Genomic DNA, 19,645 nt, shown 5'->3' with positions numbered 1-19,645 from the left:
TAACTTCATTGAATGGAGTATGAAGGAAGAATGTAAGATGATAAAGTTGGTTTATTATATATGGGTATCATTAACTGCAAGAGTAAACTCATAGAGAAGTTACATATATATGTATGAAACATACACAAACACACACACACATCACTGTCTATATTATTTCCATGAAGTTTATAAGCATATAATTGTACAGTCAGTTGTGGAAGTCTTTTTGAATATCATCAGTTAAATATGAACTGTAGAAAATGTTCAATGTAGGGGGCCAGGCAGTAGCCAGCGGGTTAAGCACACATGGCGTGAATTGCAAGGGTGGGAGTGAGGATCCCAGTTCGAGCCCCCGGCTCCCCACCTGCAAGGGGGTTGCTTCACAGGCAGTGAAGCAGGTCTGCAGGTGTCTATCTTTCTCTTCCCCTCTCTTTCTTCCTCTCCTCTCTTTATTTCTATCTGTCAGCAACCCACAACAACTACAGTAATAGCAACAATGGCAACAAAAGGTAAAAAAAAAAAAAAAAAAAAATTCCTCCAGGAGCAGTGGATTTGCAGTGCAGGCATGGAGCCCCAGCAATAACCCTGGAGCCAAAAAAAAAAAAAAAAAAAAAAAAAAAAAGAAAAAAAGAAAAAGAAAGAAAGAGTACAATGTAGGCTTGAAAGAGAGAAAAATCTATTTCTTCCTAAATGCACATTGTAACTGACTCTCAATTTCTCACACACTGTTGTGACTTTATACTGATTTTGTTTTTCAAATGCTGAAGAAATACAGTCACAATCACACCTATATTGAGCCTATGAGTTTCATTTGTCTTATTACTATTTATTTTATCTCAGCTTCTTTTGGAATTATGATGACAGTAAAGACACTTCTTTTCTCCTCAGACAGGATCCAGTATGCTAAGTATAAAATGGTCCAAATTTTTCTTGTAAGTACTTTATCAGTGATTTACAAAAGTACCAAGGTAACAGGGTACAATCCCACACTTTTCCCACCACCAGAGTTCTGTGTCCCCATCCCCTCCACTGGAAATTGCAGTGGTTCTCCCAAGATCACAGATTTAAGTTGACTATCATTTATATATATCCCTTTTTTTTCTATAGTTCTACCTTCTCCTTTTTTTCTCACACCTACACTTATTGCTGTTTCCAAATATCTTCCATTGTTTCTTCTTTCTCTGAGTCAAATAGTCTAAAATTGTTAAATCTATTTCACTTGCAAAGATGAAACATGCTGGCTTCATTTTATTAGACTGCTAGATGAGTTAAACCATTTTTATATGGTTGCTTTGAAGTAAAGTGCATTTCATTTGCTGAGGCAGAGAGATGAGATTTAAGCTGCTTTGATCATGAATTTACATCTTGTTCTTCCTGTTTTGAACTAATGTTGTTCAGTTACTTGAGCTATTGACTTCTTGAATATGCTTTAACTTTATTTTTGTTTTTAAAATCATTTTTGCATTTTAAAAACTGTCACAAAATTGTCCCTCACACTAATAACATTATACAACAGAGCCATAAACCCATAATTCCAAATTCAAGAATTGTCCAGATTTTGTCATATTTTCTCATCTGTCCATTTAAACTCCCTTTTTACTTTGGTGAATTATCTTAATATAAGAAGCTATGTTTTTCCATTTCTTTTTTTTCTTTTTTTTTTTTTGTACATACACACCATTCCCACCACCAAAAGACTGTGGTATTTCTTACTGTTTTTCCATTTCTATGTAAATACAATGGCTTTTTTTCTTTTTTTTTTGCTTATATGAGTGTTGTTATTACAAATAACAGTAAGCTTTGGTTTTATTTAGTGCCTGTTTCGTTGGTTTGTTTGTTTTAAAAATATCTTATTTTTTATCTATTCAAGCTGCTTTCTACTCATTTTAAAAGGGGGTTTCGTTACAAAATGTTTCCAGCATATAGAAAAGTAGCAGGTTAAATGATACTTGTGACCTTCTTTTGTGGCTTTCACTGCCATAACAAATCTAATCTCATTTCATCTATTTTCTTTTTTTATATTATTTTATTAGTGATGGTGTCACCATTTTCCCTTAATGATCCTTTTTTTCCTCTTAGATCCATTTTTATGTTGCTTTGTTTTAAGGCAGAACCCAATTAAGATCTTCACACCTTGGATTGTGATGTGTCTAAACCCTTTTCATCCTGACTCAGCTCCCTTTTCTCTTACAGTATCCACGCCATGTACTTATTTCCTAAAGCCATGGTTACTTTCTTGTAGAGCATTTTTTAAATTTTTTTATATTTATTTATTTTCCCTTTTGTTGCCCTTGTTGTTTTTCATTGTTGTTGTAGTTATTATTGTTGTTGTGGTCGTTGTTGGGTAGGACAGAGAGAAATGGAGAGAGGAGGGGAAGACAGAGAGGGAGTGAGAAAGACAGACACCTGCAGACCTGCTTCACCGCCTGTGAAGCGACTCTCCTGGAGGTGGGGAGCCGGGACCTCAACCGGGATCCTTACGCTGGTCGTGCGTTTAACCTGCTGTGCTACTGCCAGACTCCCCTTGTAGAGCGTTTTACCTTTGTGTTATCCTGCTTTCTTCCTTTCCTTATTATGTTTAACTTATTCTCTCACCGTTCACGCTCCCCTAGTTGATCACTAGCTAGAGACTGTCTTGGTCAAGTGTATTTCTCAGGTAGCTGTGCTCTTCACATGTGTCACTAGGAGCTGTGCTGGTGTGAACGTTCCCTCAGTAAGGATGCTCAGACTGGTGCCTCCTGGCCATGTTCTCTGTCCACATTTCCTCCAGTGCTTTCATTTTTTGAAATATTTAATTAATTTATTTGATAGAGATAGAGAGAAATCCAGAGGAAAGGAAAGACAGAGGGGGAGAGACAAAGAGAGAGACCTGCAGCACTACTTCCCCACTTGTGAAGTTTTCCTCCTGAAGGTGGGGGCCAGGGGCTTGAACCTGCATCCTTGCACATTGTAACATATGTGCTCAACCAGCTGTGCCACTGCCTGGCTCCTCCCAACACTTTCATTTGTTTATAGACATTTCAGAAAATGGTGGGGCTGGCGAAACAGCTTATTTAGCTTGCTGCTCTGCCATGGATGAGTTCACACCCCAGCCCACACAGCACTAAAGCAAACTTTGGTGCTACCGTTTTTTCTCTCCCTCCCTCTCTCTCTCTCCTTATCTCTCTCTTTATCTATCTCTCTCCTTATCTATTTCTCTCTCTCCTTATCTCTCTCTCTTTATCTATCTCTCTCCTTATCTATTTCTCTCTCTCCTTATCTCTCTCCTTATTTATGTCTCTCTCCTTATCTATTTCTCTCTCTCATCTGTTTCTCTCTGTCTTGACTTATCTCTCTCTCTGTCTCTCAACCTATCTATCTCTCTCTGCCTCTCTGCCTTTCTGTCACCATTCTAAAAACAAACAGGAAAGGTATTCCTTTAAGGTATTCCACTAGAGACTTCCTAAGTCATGCTTTTTAAAATACCATTATTTCAGTTGGAGCCAGGTAGTAGTGCACCTGGCTGGGCACTTACATTACAGTGTGCAAGGCCCCCAGGGTTTAAGAACCTGCTCCCTACCTGCACGGGAGGTGGAAGCTTCATACCTGGTGAAGCAATGCTGCTGGTGTCTCTCTCTCCCTGTCTCGTCCTTGCCTCTCATTTTCTCTTTGTCTTTATCCAAAATAATTATCTATTAATAAATTAAAAGTGGGGGAGTCAGGTGGTAGTGCAGAGGGTTAAGCGCAGGTGGTGCTAAGCACAAGGACCAGTATAAGGATCCCGGTTCGAGCCCCCGGCTCCCCACCTGCAGGGGAGTCGCTTCACAGGCGGTGAAGCAGGTCTGCAGGTGTCTGTCTTTCTCTCCCCCTCTCTGTCTTCCCCTCCTCTTTCCATTTCTCTCTGTCCTATCCAACAACAACATCAACAACAACAACAATTAACTACAACAATAAAACAACAAAGGGAATAAATAAATAAAAATTAAAAAAAAAATTAAAGGTGGGTCTTCAACTGGTTAATTATTGTGCTTGCCCACTCATGACTTGTTATAAAATTAAACTGCTCTTAAACTTCCTGGTTGAGGCCACCTAGTGAGAAAGGTTGTTTAGTCTAGGAAAAATCACACTTGCTGTCTAGAACCCAACAGAGCAATCAAGAGATTGAGGCAGTTCACAGAGATAAAAGGCATCACAAGGCTTTGAGTTTGGAGATGGCTGTAGGATGTGATTACTAATGACAAAGAACTCAATATGAGGTGTGAACGGAAGCTAGGAGATGGGCAGGAATCAAGAAGAGGAGCTGCCAGTGTAATTGGAGAAGAGAGACTGGGGAGGCAGATGAGAAATGATGAGAGTAGCAGAGTGGCAGTGGACTGAATGAGGACGTCCCTGTGGACCTTCTGCTTGGCCCAGATCCTCTTCAACTCTGAAGGAGCCTCCTGTGTGGCTCCAAACACCTTGCTTCTACTAACCACTGCTCCACCTGTTAGATGAGTTGTTTTTCCTATTCTGCAAGCTATTGGACAAGCTAGCCCAGCAGCAGTTACACCTGTTTCCCCGTTACCCAAAGTGGGCATACTGTTCAGCTGTTAACAAGATGAAGGCTTCTCCCGTGCCATGTCTTAGACCTCAAGAGCGTCATGGAGATAGGCCAGAGAAAGGACAGACACTGACGATTAACAGGTGGTAACTAAGATGCAAGCATGGTAAGGGAAAACACAGGTGGCACTACACAGGTGGCAGTTGGGCCGTGTGCGTATGTGTGTTGCACCAAAGCAAAGGACTCTGGGGAAGGAGTGACAGGCATGAAGTACAGGGGCGCCGGGGTCCTGGTACATGATGGGCGAAGAAATGCAAGGTTGGGGGAGACAGAGCTGTTGCAGTGTGGAGGACTGTTTCAATTTACATCTTTAGCAATTAACTGGACCATTTATTACTTACAAATAATCAGTTTTCTCTGAACTGTTATTTGTGCTAGGGGAAAAAGTTAATGAGCAAATCTAAAATTCTGAGTTAAAAAACTACCTGATTCACGATACCAAAAAATCCCTCTTTCTGTAAAATTTACTTCCCTTAATTTTAGTCATTTTGCATTTTTTTAAGTCCTGTGTTTCTCTAGATTTTTCCTTAAGCAACAACTTATCTGGGAAGATAAAGAATACTGTTTCTAAGAGCAAATCTTCATTTTCATTTGTTTCCGGTAACATTTTAAATTTTTTCATGAATCTCCTCTTTGATCCAATAGTAGTTAACCCATGTACTGGTGAGTTTCCATATTTTGAGTCTGTTTCTAAACTTTCAGTTTGATGTAGATGTGTTAGTTTACTCCCATTGGTTCCTAGAAGGTTCTTGATATGATTGCAATGCTTTTGAATGTGCTGATACTGCCTTTGTAGCCTAGCTTGTGGTCTGTCTTTGATAATGTTCCATGTGGACTCAAGAAAATGTGTATTCCGGTTTCTTGGTGAATTTCTCTGAAGATGTCCAATAGGTCTTGTGTACCCATCACTTTGATTAATTTTCTTGTTTCTTTATCAATTCTTTGCCTGGATAACTTGTCTATTGAGAAAGTAGGGTGTTATAATCTCCTACTATTACTGTGTTGGTCTCAGTGTTTTTGTGGAATTCTCTCAGTAGCTGTGTGACATATTTTTATGGACCCACATCTGGTGCATGAATGTTAATTGCTACCCTGAGCATTATGTTATGTCTATCACTTTCTTTTATTATTTGGTTTCTTTCTTTATTTTCTTTTTTCTTTTTATTAATAAAATGGAAACATTGACGAGACCATAGGATAAGAGGGGTACAACTCCACATAATTCCCACCACCAGAACTCCATATCCCATCCCCTCCCCTGACAGCTTTCCTATTCTTTATCCCTCTGGGAGTATGGACCCAGGGTCATTATGGGGAGCAGAAGGTGGAAGGTCTGGCTTCTGTAATTGCTTATCAGCTGATAATGGGCATTGATGGGTCAATCCATACTCCTAGTCTATCTCTTTCTTTACCTAGAGGGGCAAGGATCTAGGGAGGTGGGCTCCAGGACACATTGCTGGGGTCGTCTGCCCAGGGAAGTCAGGTTGGCATCATGGCATTTGGAACCTGGTGGCTGAAAAAGAGCTAACTGTGAATCTAGAGGCAAGAATGTAGCAGATGAGATTTGGGGTCTCCGTTTTGAAAAAGCTAGTAGGTCTATTTTAGGTATATTCTACGGGGCCCATGATTTTATTAGACTTTGCCTGAACCTGACGTCTAATATGCAGTAGTCCCAGGTTATTGTCTGGGGATATGGTGTCATAGCTGGAAAAAGGGCTAGAAAGCTGCATCAAGGCAGAGAGTAGCTCCCAAATATGGAAAAAATATATGAATGTTGTTAACTGTAAACCTCATGGGTTTGATCTATGGCCCACGTTCCTCACAGGGGCCTATGTAACTTCTGCATCCCTGTAGATATGACCTGACATTCTGTAGTCACAGCTAGGAACATTCCAGGCTGCACTAATTTCAGGACCCATCTTCCTTGTGTGGCAGTAGGGTATGTTGCCCAACTTCCCTTTGAAGAATAGACCATTCCCTACCATTGCTGATCCATATTGGGGGCAAGGTCCTATAGGGGCCCACAAAGGGGTCCATTATGTCGTTCCTGATGGAGATGACTGTGACAGCGGCTAGAGGGATCTGTTAGAGGTCTAGGCCCATCATGTCTGTGTGGGAATCCCAGTACTCCCTGTTTAGGGCCTCAAGTGATGGGGAGGCCTGTTAGTGACTAAAGAGTCATTAAAGTATACGAGTCTCTTGCCCTTATTCAGCTTTTGTAGTCCTTGCTTTATTGGACAAGGTTAGCTTTGGAGTGATTGAGGGGCATGTAATAGGAAGTAGGTGAGGAGAGTAACTAGCTCTATGTAGAAACTATTTCATTAGGTACTTTATGGCATCTTATTGGGTCTGTCTACTTGCTTGCTTCATTTTTTACTTTCAGCAAAGCATTGTACATTGTTGCTTTTTTAAAATATTTATTTATAAAAAGGAAACACAGACAAAAAATAGGCTGAGAGGGATAGAACTCCACACAATTCCCACCACCAAAACTCCATATCCCACCCCCTCCCCTGGTAGCTTTCCTATTCTTTATCCCTCTGGGAATATGGGCCCAGGGTCATTATGGAGAGCAGAAGGTGGAAGGTCTGGCTTCTGTAATTGCTTCCCCGCTGAACATGGGTGTTGACAGGTGGATCCATACTCCCAGCCTGTCTCTCTCACTCCCTAGAGCTCTGAGCTCCAGGACACATTGAAGGGTTGTCTGTCCAGGGAAGTCTGGTTGGCATCATGGTAGCATCTGGAACCTGGTGGCTGAAACAACAGTTAACATATAAAACCAAACAAGTTGTTGACTAATTATGAACCTAGAGGCTGGAATAGTGCAGATGAAGAGTTAGGGGGTCACTGTTTTGTAAATAGCTAGTAGGCCTATTTTAGTTATATTCCAAAGGGCCCATGACTATACTAGTGTTTTTGTTTGTCTGTTTGTTTTTGTTTTGTTTTTAACTGAGCCTGACATCTGATATGCAGGCGGATCCAAGTTATTATCTGGGGAGATGATGTCATGGCTGGAAAAAGTACCAGAAAGCTGGATCAGGGAAGAGAGTAGCTCCCTAATCTGGGAAAGGAGTATAAATAGTGTTGACTGTAAACCCTATCAATGCCAGTCTCTTGCCCTTATTCAGCTTTTGCAGTCCTTGCTTTGATAAGGTTAGCTTTGGAGTGAGGGAAGTGTAATAGGAAGTAGGTGAGGAGGGTGTCTAAGTCTAAGTAGACACTATTTCATTAGGAACTTGATGGTGTCTTTTTAGGTCTTTCTCCTTGCTTGCCGCAGATACTGACTCACTGCAAGTATATGTCCCCTTTAGCTTCCAGGTATACATTTTGCCCTAATTTGTGGTTATACATGAACATATGGGACCTGATCGGTATCCAGGTTTTGGGACTTTGTGAGTAAGTGAAGCATCTGAAATAGAATTAGAGGATCCTTTGAAAGAAAGGGTCTCACTTAAGTAATGGGGTTGAAGAGTTGACATTCCACACCTGACGTCTCTGGATACAGTCTGAAGTGAAGCATGCTGAGGTGGTACTCATTGCATTGATTAGTTTGGGATTGGCAGATGCAATATCATTTGGTATGAATTGAGAGAAGCATGTAGAAAAGTGAGCCTCACCCTAGAGGTTCCAGGACTGGGGGAAATATTGGCTCTATAGAGGAAGTGGGAGGTTCCTGCTGACTTAGGGTTTAGGAAGGCAATGGATAGTTATTGCTGTAATCAAATTATTTAGCAATTGGGTTAACTTTGAAAATCCCTTTGTTAGGATTTGCTGTATCATACAAGATGTCACCGTAATTTATGTCCTTTTAGGCTATTTACATATAGCTGAATCTTATAAAGTAACGCTACCAGTTGTTTCTGTTATTCCTGGTCTAAGTTATTATGAGATTTCATATTTCAAAGAATAAGTAATTATTAAAATGTATTAACAATTTGAGCCCACTGTTAAAATTCAATTTGATTGCCTCTTTTAAGTTTTAAGTGCGTAGACTAAAGGAACATATAATATAGTAAGAGCTATGGTCTAGGCATCAAAAAGTTTGTGACATTCAAACCACTTTTCCCCTCTCACATTGATTAAACAGTGATTTGTGAGACTCTAAGTTAATAAGAGTGTATATTGCCACCAACAGTCTGTGTCCCTCAGATCCCTAACAGTGTCCTAACAGTGTCCTTCACTGTCCCTAACAGTGAAGCTGAACATCCACCTTCACCCTCCATCCAGAGATTTTAACGTTGGTGCTTTGAGTTTCCCTTTCTGCTCTTCTTTCTCAGCTTCTCTTTATGAGTGGGATCATCCCATACTCATCTTTTCTCTTGCAACCTTTAGGATCCTTCCTTTATCGTTGCTTCTTTTCATTTTAACTATGATGTGTCTTGTTGTCTTCAGGTTTGGGTTGATTCTTTTGGGACTATCTGGACCACTTGAATCTTAATATTCTTTCTCTTGTTTAGGGCTGAGAAATTTTCTTCTATTATTTCCTCGAGGATGTTTACTTCCCCTTCTTCTCATTCTTCCTCTGGCAGGCCATTTATGTGAATGTTACTTCTTTTGAGATCATCCCATATGTCTCTGTTGTTGTTTACAGTGTCTCTCAATCTCTCTCTCTCTCTTTTTTTTTTTTAGCTCTTTTACCTCCTTATTGGCTCTAGCTCATCCTCTGTGGCTGATTCTGTTTTCTGCTTCTGTTAGTCTGCTTTCCCGTCCCTCAGCTTCCTTCTTCAGTTCAGCTATATTTTTTTACCTTGCTCAGTTACAGTATTAGCTTGTTCAGCTAACTGGCCTTTTAGTTTAGCTATTTTAGCTTTCAGTTCTCTAACTACCTCAAGGTAGCTAGTATTTTCCTTGAGGATCTCAACTGTTGTTTCCCTTATTCTGTTATCCTGTTCCTCAGTAGCTGTCCTCATTTCTGTGATTAATAGGTCAATTTTTGTTTGGATAATTTTCTTATTTATAGTTGCTTCTGGTTTACTTGGATTTTTTTTCTGGTTCCTGTCCTGATTCATTGCAGTAGCAGTTTTATTTGCTCTCAATTTAACCATTTTTTTTTTTATTGGCGTGGTTTGTGTTTTTCTATCCTGTTGTCTTTCAGTTGTTGTGTTGTGTGAGTATAAGCCACAGTAAAGAATAGACAGTTACCAAAATCAACTGTCAACTATTAATTCTAGACATACTGGGGAGAGAAAGGAAAAGAGAAAAGAGAGAGACACAGGGAGATAGAGGAGGAGAGAGTAGAAAGAGTACACTCCACGTCAGACTTCTACAAGATAATTCACAAATGAGTGCTAGTGAATATAGCAATAAAAAGAGAAAAGAAAAAAAGCTAAAGGAAATAGATTTTTCTGACCAGCTAGGAGGAAAGAAAAAGAAAAGAGAGAGAGAAGCAAGTTCTTCCCACAATGGGTAGCACACCTATTAATGGAAAAAGCAACAACAGCTAATTTTGGTCAACCTGGAGAGGAGGGAAAAGGGACAAGCATAAATAATAATAATAATAAAAAAAACCAAAGGCTCCCAGCTGAATGAATCCCTGTTTCCTTTGTCCTTTTTGGCCTCTGTTTGCCAGCCCAAGGATGAATTATAGGGCTCTTCATTGGTGCCACCCTGACCCACCCCCACACTTCTCCTCCACCCCTGGCCCAGAACTCTCACCCTCACCTGAACTTCCCAGATTGAAAACAGCCTCCTTACAGAGCTCACACCAGGTGTTGTCTCCAAGTCGACATCTTGGCTCTGCCCCTAGCATTTTTAATGTCTTATAGAAAGTTAATCACAATAGCCAGATCCACCCCAACTTTCTTTTTCATGTTTTAATTTAATATGCATTTAATTTAAAGATCAGAGTTCATTAAAATAGTGCTTTAGGTTATAAATGTCAATAAAGAAAAAATAAGGAGTGACATTAAATGACATTGGAAGAAAAGACTAAATTATCACTTTGGGAAATATTAAATTAAATAATTCACATTCCAAATACCCACACAGAATTTCACCCCTAACAGTGATGTTATATGTTTTGGCTTTCCTATAATACAACTTTAACTTACAAGTCTAGTTTATAATTATAAGTGATCGTTGATATTCATTCTTCTTGGCTGTTCTCTCTTTACATGGCATTGACAGCTTCCTTCAAGCATATCAACCGTTCTTAAACGCTGAACTTATTAACAAAAACTGATTTATTCTAACAATGCATAAAAGCACATCAAATTAGTTGTCTCTTGAATTCTATGGTAAAGAGACTTCAGTTACATGTACGAATCACTGCTTATTCATTGTAATACCACAGTTTTCTTCAAAAACCAAGTCTGAATATAAAATGATGGTTTACATTTAATGGACTCTAATTTTATCTGTTGTGACTAATGAATCAGCATTATCAAATTTTGCAGTAGTTTCCTCATTTCACTAAGAAAATTTTAAGATAATAAATTGGGTAATTAATTTGTCGCGTCTCCTAGGATTAAAAGCTTAAAACATTTATGTATGGTATCAATTGCTGCAAATTAACAACAGGAGACTTTCCAAATAATGTCAGAATGGATCAGTTATTTCATAAAACCTCTGCTTTGAAATGCTAGACTAAGTGAAGTAATATTTGCATCAACTGAACACAAAACTCGAATCCAAAGAGGTCTCTGTTCAACTGCAGCAGCACTCTTTGTCAAGGCCAAAGTCTGGAAACATGCCAGACGCCCAGTGCCCGGTGAGTGGGTTAGGAAGTTGTGATATGTGTGCAGAACAGAATAAGGCTCAGCTGTAAGAAAAGACGAAATCTCTTTTGCTCCAATTTAGATGGAACATGAATAAATCACGTTTCAACTTTCACATATCCACAACACTTCCTATGTTATAGATAGTTAAAACCTTTTTCAGTCCTTAGTGTATCATAGTGTGCAATTTAGTTGTGATTAGCATATACAATGTAAGTGTGTAACTTGAGATTGTGAAATCAGTTTACTTGCATGAATCTGTAAAAATTGCCCTTGACAAGTTTTTTTTTTTTCCTAGAAACTAGCAAACTATTGTCATAAAAAAAAAACAAAAAACAAAAAAAACCAAACCACTCAAAGACACAGTTATAAGTAAGGGGGGAGGTTCATTGGCTTGAAAGCAATTTGAATTGGGAAACTTGCCTAGGAGCATAGGCTGCCAAAGAGACTTCAAAGAAGTAGGAGTGGGGCTCTGGCTATACACCAAATCAGGGTGATGTAAGTCTGTACTTATTTATGAGTTTTCTATGTAAGAGATTGTATTTTACAAAGGGGGAAGGCAGGTATCCTTAGTAAAGGAACACAGATACATAGAATGGCAGATAAACACCATGAGGGTTTTTTTTTAATTTTTTAAATAAATATTTATTTATTATTTATTCCCTTTTGTTGTCTTTGTTGTTTTTATTGTTGTACTTATGACTGATGTAGTTGTTGTTGGCTAGGACAGAGAGAAATGGAGAGGTGAGGGGAAGACAGAGAGGGGGAGAGAAAGACAGACACCTGCAGACCTGCTTCACCGCCTGGGAAGCGACTCCCCTGCAGGTGGGGAGCCGGGGGCTCGAACCCAGATCCTTAGGCCGGTCCTTGTGCTTTGCGCCACCTGCACTTAACCCGCTGCGCTACCGCTACCGCCTGACTCTCTCCATGACGGTTTTTATAGTATTTATTATAGGTCTAAGGGGAGAGTGGGGGGAGGACTGTCCACTGTACTCTCCTCACTGTCCAGCCCTCCCAGCCCAGGGTTTAAGGTCCTCAAAAATGAAGATCCTGTATTGGTTCCCTCAAAGTTAACAGACAATAGCAATATGGCTGCCCCCAGGGAGGGGCTGTTACGCTCTCTGACTTACAAGCCTTGGGGCAGTTTTCGTTTTAATTGATCCCAGAGAGTCCAAATCAGTTTAACTGAAGAAAGAAAAAAAGAAAAAAAAAAGAAGGGATGCACAGCTGAACGAAGCTAAATGCATGCGCAAAGAGACATTCAGCAGAAAGCCACATGTCCCTTCAAAATGTTTCACATTAGAATCAATGTAAGTTACATGCTCAGTCTCCTGTATGTGTCACTGATGGTCAGAACGTTTTTATCTTCAGCCTCCAAGATTCATTAAATGTTCTATGTGCCTGCGGCTGTACTAAAAATTTTGTTGTGAAATCTCATTTACTCTTCACGACTTTCCTGTATGTTCGAAATTACAACGTTATCACTACTACCACCATCCCATTTGACACGTGACGAAGCTGAGTTTTAGAAAGATGACTCTCTGTTCCCCTGGGAAAGTTAATTAAGCAGCAGAGAAGAAATCACATGTCAGTCTTTTGGATTTCGTTGACTTTGCCCACCAAATTACACAGCTAGGACTTGCACAGAGGAAATTGTTTAAATTGTAGAAAATTAGTTTCTAGTCAAGATGCCCATTGTGTCAACACAGAGAAAAGGAATGAGAGGGAGTTGGGCGGTTAGTGCAGCTGATTAAGCGCAGGTGGCACCAAGCTCAAGGACCTGTGTAAAGATCCCGGTTCGAGCCCCCGGCTCCCCACCTGCAGGGGAGTCGCTTCCCAGGCGGTGAAGCAGGTCTGCAGGTGTCTGTCTTTCTCTCCCCCTCTCTGTCTTCCCCTCCTCTCTCCATTTCTCTCTGTCCTAGCCAACAACGATAACATCAACAGCAATAATAAGTACAACAATAATAAAAACAACAAGGGCAACAAAAAATAAATAAATAAATAAATATTAAGAAAAAAGGAAGGAAAGGCAGGAACACTATGTTATGTGGTTGAAGCTTTCAGATTAAAGAAAATATTTTTGAAGTCTCTTCTTAGGTTAATTACAACCATTAACTGGACTGTGGATCTTTTTCTCTTTCGCCAGTTAAGCTTTATCCTCTTTCCAAACTGTACACTAACTTTAATTCTTATCACACTTCCTCTAAATGACCAGCACAGCCTCTTCCCCTTCGTCCACGTGTAGAATTATTACACTAATAATCCGTATCCACTGTTATGTATTCCTTTTGATTTTAATCTATTTTAGAATGTTTATAAAATGGTGCTAGGTTTGAACCTGAATATATAAGCAGAATGTATATTCCACAGCAGTAAGAGCTTGGTCTTTGAGCTTTTATGATGGAAGATACAAATTGTTTTCTAGGCAGTTGACCCCATCAGTGTGTCTTGGAACTGTGGTTTCCAGAACCCTACCCCACTAGGGAAAAATAGACAGACTGGGGGTGTGAGTCAACCTGTCACTGGTCATGTCCAGCAGAGAAGAAATTACAGAAGTCAGAACTCCTACCTTCTGCACCCAAAAAAAGATTTTTTTTTTAACCATCCTCCTAGTAGAGGAGAAATGATGGGTTAAGATGTCCACAGTGCTCTGAACACTTCCTGATGGAACTGGAAAGAGAGGAGATAAAAGGGAGGGACATTTGGATGTAATAATAGGTGTTGGTGTGACTTGGAAAGGAAGAGAAGATGGGAGCTGAAAAAATGGGCAAATATAGACAGATAGTTGTTGACATAATAGTTACCCATATCTGCTACCTTGGGAGAAGGCTGTACATTACAGTAGAGGGCTTGGGGAGCCAGAACTCTGGTGGTGGGAATGGTGCAACGTTGTGCCCCTGTTACCTTGTAATTTTGTAAACCAGTATTAAATCACAAACGAAAAAAACAAAAGAAAAGGAAAAAAATAAGATATAAATCTTTTTGGTAATTCTAGCGTTCTGATTAATGGGTCTACCATAATGGATTTTGTAGTGGGGGAGTATGGGGGGTGGAGAGAATAATTTTAAGAGAACAGAAAATGGAAGCTTAACACACACACACACACACACACACACACACACACACACACACACACACGACAAATGGATGAGCGTAAGCTGTAATTTGGGGTATTACGTGCTATCAGTCCCTCAAATAGATCTAACCTCAAATTTGAAACAGAAAAATGGAGTGGCTGCTAAAACTGCAGTGTTATTTAAACACCAGAGCTTATCCGTAGACTTTCTTCAACAGACCTAAACATCATTATTTTGTACTGGAATTATTGCTTTTATCCACAAACTCTAGGGTATAACTTTCTTCCTGACCTGTGAAAGAGACAGCTCACAAATCAAAGAATATAGGGCCTGAAGTGTGCACCTACAGTGGGGGAGGTTGTTTTATTTTATTATAGGTTCCTTATATTTTGTGGTGCAGTAACACTGTGTTTTGGTTTTAGGTTTCCTCAGGAGCTGAACATGGGAAAAGTCAGTGCTGACATCATGTGGACACTTTTTGCTCAGGACATGAAATATGCATTAGAAGGTAACTGCAAACATTTATTCTTAATAGAGTATTGTTGTACGTCTGTTTTTTTAGCTTGTTTTTTTTAAGTATTTTATTTATTTATTTTTTTAATTTTTGAGATAGACACAGAGAGAAAGACACAGAGAGACACACCAGAGCCCTGCTCAGCTCTGGCTTATGGTGGTGCGGGGAACTGAACCTGGGACTTCGGAGCCTCAGGCATGAGAGTCTCTTTGCATAACCATTATGCTGTCTGCCCCCGCCCTCAGGCTTTGTTTTTTTCTTACCACTAATTATCAGTGGGACTCAGTGTCTACACTATAAATCCACTGCTTCTGGTGGCCATTTTTTTCTTTCTGTTTTATTTGATAGAGAGAAATGGAGAGGGGAGGAGATAGGGAGAGAAAGAGAAACATCTACTAGCCTGCTCCACTGCACGCGAAGCCTCCCCATTGCAGGTGGGGAGAGGGGCTCTAGCCATTGTCCCTGCAAGCAAATTGCTGTGTTAGCCTGCTGTACAGGGAAGAACACTCAGAATCATTTCAGTAGCAGAACACTAAGTTGGGGGACCACTTTGGATGCATGTTTGATTTTATTAATGCATTAATAAATAATGTTCATCATTCTTGTCATTTATTTATTTTTAGAGAGAGAACAAGGGGGAGGAGGGAGGAAGAGAAGAGAAAGAAAGAGAAAGAGGAAGAGGAAGTGAAAGAGAAAGAGCAGGAGAAGGAGAAAGAAAAGACAAATAGGAGAAGGAGAAAGAAAGAGAAAGAGAGAAAGAGAAAGAGAAAGAGAGAGAGAGAAAGAGAGAAAGAAAGAGAGAGAGAAAGAGAAAGAGAGAGAGAAAGAGAAAGAGAGAGAAAGAGAAAGAGAAAGAGAAAGAGAAAGAGAAAGAGAAAGAGAAAGAGAGAGAAAGAGAGAAAGATACCTTCTCCACTACTGCACTACTCATGAAGCTTTCCTCTTGTAGAAGGGGACTGGGGGCTTCGACCACCTGTCCTCACGCATGGTAAGCTGTGTGCTCTACAAGCCCTTATCAACCAAATACAAATGTCTGACTACATAGAAGCAACTATTAGGGGGAAGTCTTCATGAGCTGAGCAGTGCTGTCTGCGTTGTCTCTCTTTTTCTCCCTGTCTCTCCTTCTTTCTCTCTCCTTCTCTATCTTTCTCTAACTAAAAGGAAAAAATAAAGCTCAGGGATGAGAAGATCTTATTTAATGAATACTTTTAAAGCAAATACATGTGTAACAAAATCTTGTGAAAGTTAGAATTTCCATTTCTCTTCTGGCTGCCTAAAGTGGGAGTGCAGTTGACTCATGCACATATGTGTCTACCAGTCTGCTCAATGAGCCAGCTCCTTCGCTCCTTCCCTGCTGTAAAATGCATTTCCTTTTGGATAACTGATTTCGCTGCTTAACTGTTGGCACCAGTATTGTTTTTATGATGGCAAACTACCCACCTCTCGGAGATCCAAAAGAGGACATGGGTGCTCCTCTTTTACTATTTGATTATGTCCATGATATTTGAGTCAGGGAATCATTCCCAGTTGGCATTTTTTTCTAGACATATTCAACAACCTCTAGACATTGTTAGAATATCTATTATATAATCTGCAAAGAAAACTCCTTCAACAGATGCTCTGAAAAACAGAAAACTGGAGACATCCTCAAGGCAGTTGGTGTTTTGCTCGTTGTATTGGAGTCTCATCTGGGATGGGTTTGATTGCTCACATTCCAGTCCTTCTACAGAGTCTGTTGATTTTTATGAGCTCCCATCTGTTCATTTCTTCCATGTTGGGCCCATTTCCCCCATACGTCAGCCCAGGGTTGAAACTTAGTGAGAAGGAAGCCTTGTTAGAGTCATCCTGCCGTTGAGAAGGTGAGCTACAGAGCCTATGAAATATCTCCTTTGGACAGCGTATGGCTTTGCCGTTTGTGTCATCCAGCTTCAACCTCCTCTCCCTCACCCCTTACTTGAGGAGGCAAAGCTCTAACAGTCCTTTTTTTTTTTTTTAATTTTTTTTAAGTAACTTCCTTTTATCTCCTCATACCTACCCACAGCTGCACTAGTTGAAAACACAATTTTTTTTTTACATGGATTCCTTTCTAGTTGCCAGGTTTCTTATATTAACTCTTCCTATGAAATAGTCTGAATTCAAAAGCATTTTAATTCTAGTCCAGATGGCAGCACAGTGGGTAGAGCATTGGACTTAAAAGCGTGAAGACCCCAGTATCCTATGTTCCATATCCTTTAGTCTCTGGTTCTCTCATTAAAAAAGTAAGTGAATACATATTTTTTAAAAGCTCCCTCTCTTCTCCCCTTTTTTCCTGCCCCCTCCAACTTTCTTTTCTACAAGTAATCTTTTAAACACAAAACACTGCAGAGAGACTCCATGAATACTAAGGTTAAGTCCAATATTACCTCAGTGAGAAGTTAATTAGCTACTTATTTCATCTTGAAAGTTCCATTTGTTGTATATAGTTTACGATTCCTGGAAGAGAAGTAAGAACCCACTTAGCCTAGGTCATTGAAAGCTTTAATTAAAATCTGTAAAGCACAAGCAAAAATTCTTTGTTTCAGGGTACATGAAAACAGTTTCCTTTAATAGGTAACTTTGAAGAAATTAATTTAGTTTTATACTCAATTACCCTAACAGTGCTATTTATTTAACTAGCTGTGATGCTACCACTTCCCAAATTTGTGAACAGAATTGTAGCCTGCATGGCCACACAGCTATGTTATTTATTATTTATTTATTTATTCCCTTTTGTTGCCCTTGTTGTTTTATTGTTGTTGTTACTGATGTCGTTGTTGTTGGACAGGGCAGAGAGAAATAGAGAGAGAAGGGGAAGACAGAGAGGGGGAGAGAAAGACAGACACCTGCAGACCTGCTTCACCGCCTGTGAAGCGACCCTCCCCACCCACCCCCAGGTGGGGGCTGGGGGCTCGAACCGGGATCCTTAACACCAGTTGGTCCTTGCGCTTTGCATCACCTGCGCTTAACCCACTGCGCTGCCACCCGAGTCCCACAGCTGTGTTTTTCTTTTTCATTGTGGATGTTGGCACATAGACTCAAGAGTTGCAGAGTCATTTCAGTAGCTAGCTGCTGTCACAGGAACCAGAGCCTCGGCTGTTAGCCTGTCCTTTAGTTTTCTACCTCTGATTATTAGCATTCTTCAGAGCATCTTGAATAATATGATGTTCTTGTTTTATGTTCTTTGTCCTTTATTCTGTGTATATCCTGGGGGGGGGGGAATCTTGGTAGACTTAGAGTCAAAGGTGATTAATCTCTCATCACTGCCAGGGCTTTTCCTGGATTGACATTTTCAGAGAGAGACATAAGCAGAGGGGCAAGGGAGCACAACACTGCACTAAGGCGGCCTCGACTGCAGGGCTCAGTAAAAAGAGTTGATCATTTTATTATATGCACACAATTCATTTTACTTCTTTTTTTGACTTTTAATTCATATTTCTGACCTTTAAAGAATAAATATTCATGAGTATTTACCTCAGTGAATTTTTCAGTCTTTTATCTAAGGCATATATATATATATATATATATATATATATATATATATATATATCCTGTAACTTTAAAACAATTGCCAAATCTTAGGATGTTTTCCATCTAATTCACATCATTTTTGTTGCATGGGAACATTATATCATATAATATTTACCTTTGTGATTTCACTTAAAAATTATCCAAGAAAATACTTTGCTAGTTTCTAATTTGATTTTGTGTGTGTAATCGTTAATTCTTTAATTCTTCTGAACTTCATTTTAGTACTCTCACATATGAAATAGAGAAAATGAGAATGAGTTTTCTGTGCTTTGTTTTGGGTTTCAGACTTTTATTTTTTTTCAATGATTTAATAATGATCAATAAGATGATGAAATAAGAAGGGTACAGTTCCACACAGTTCCCACCACCAGGATTCTGCATCCCATCTCCTCCACTGGAAGCTTTCTTCTTTATCCCTCTGGGAGCATGGACCCAGGGTCATTATGGGGTGCAGAAGGTGTGAGGTCTGGCTTCTGTAATTGCTTCTTCACTGGACATGAGGACTTATAGGTGGATCCACACCGCCAACCTGTTTCTGTCTTTCCCTAGTGGTGTTGGGCTGTGGGGAGGTGGGGTTCCAGGATACATTGGTGAGGTCGTCTGCCCAAGGAAGTCTCGCTGGCATCATGGTAGCGTCTGGAACTTGGTGGTTGAAAAAGCGTTAAGATATAAAGCAAAACAAATTGTTAAATGATCAGGAACCTAAAAGCAAGAATATAGCAGATGCAATTTGGGGTCTCCATTTTGGGAAAAGCCAGTAGGTCTATTTTAGGTCTATTCCAAGGGGCCCATGACTTTACTAGTTTTTCCTGAGCCTGACAGCTAACATGCAGGTGGACCAAAGTTATTGTCTGCAGAGATGGTGTCAGAGTTGGAAATAGGATGAGAAAGCTGGATCAGGGCAGAAAGTAGCTCCCAAATGTGGGAAAAGTGTATAAATACAGTTAACTGTAAACCCCATCAAAGTGATCTAGGACCCATAAGCTCGCAGACAATGGTGGAAGGGACAGAGGTAGCAAACTAAGGCGGTAAATCTGAAAAACCAGTGGTGACTTCCCTAGCTTTGTGTTGTTCTCCATGTCTTCTCTTTTTCAACATCCTAGCTACAGAGCGTCTTGGAGTGGGAGTTGCTTTGTCTTATCATCATCTTTCCTTTGTCCTTTTCCACTCCATTTTCTTGCTGATATGCTTAATGCTTACTGTTTACTTGACTCTTTGAAAGATATCTCAG

General features: G+C 39.9%; 1 protein-coding gene across 5 annotated transcripts in view; it reads left to right on the top strand.

Moving 5' to 3' along the window:
* Positions 1 to 19,645, top strand: part of UNC13C (unc-13 homolog C) — a 413,239-nt gene that overhangs the window by 265,924 nt on the left and 127,670 nt on the right. For all 5 annotated transcript variants that reach the window (XM_060178197.1, XM_060178195.1, XM_060178196.1 and 2 more), the window contains exon 17: positions 14,777 to 14,862. In XM_060178197.1, the coding sequence (XP_060034180.1) occupies positions 14,777 to 14,862 (86 nt within the window). The remainder of the gene's footprint in view (positions 1 to 14,776; positions 14,863 to 19,645) is intronic.

This window comes from Erinaceus europaeus, chromosome 18 (assembly GCF_950295315.1).
Source record: "Erinaceus europaeus chromosome 18, mEriEur2.1, whole genome shotgun sequence".
Taxonomy (NCBI): Eukaryota; Metazoa; Chordata; class Mammalia; order Eulipotyphla; family Erinaceidae; genus Erinaceus; species Erinaceus europaeus.
The sequence above is the reverse complement of the archived record's forward strand: the minus strand, read 5'-3'. Positions and strand labels throughout refer to the sequence as shown.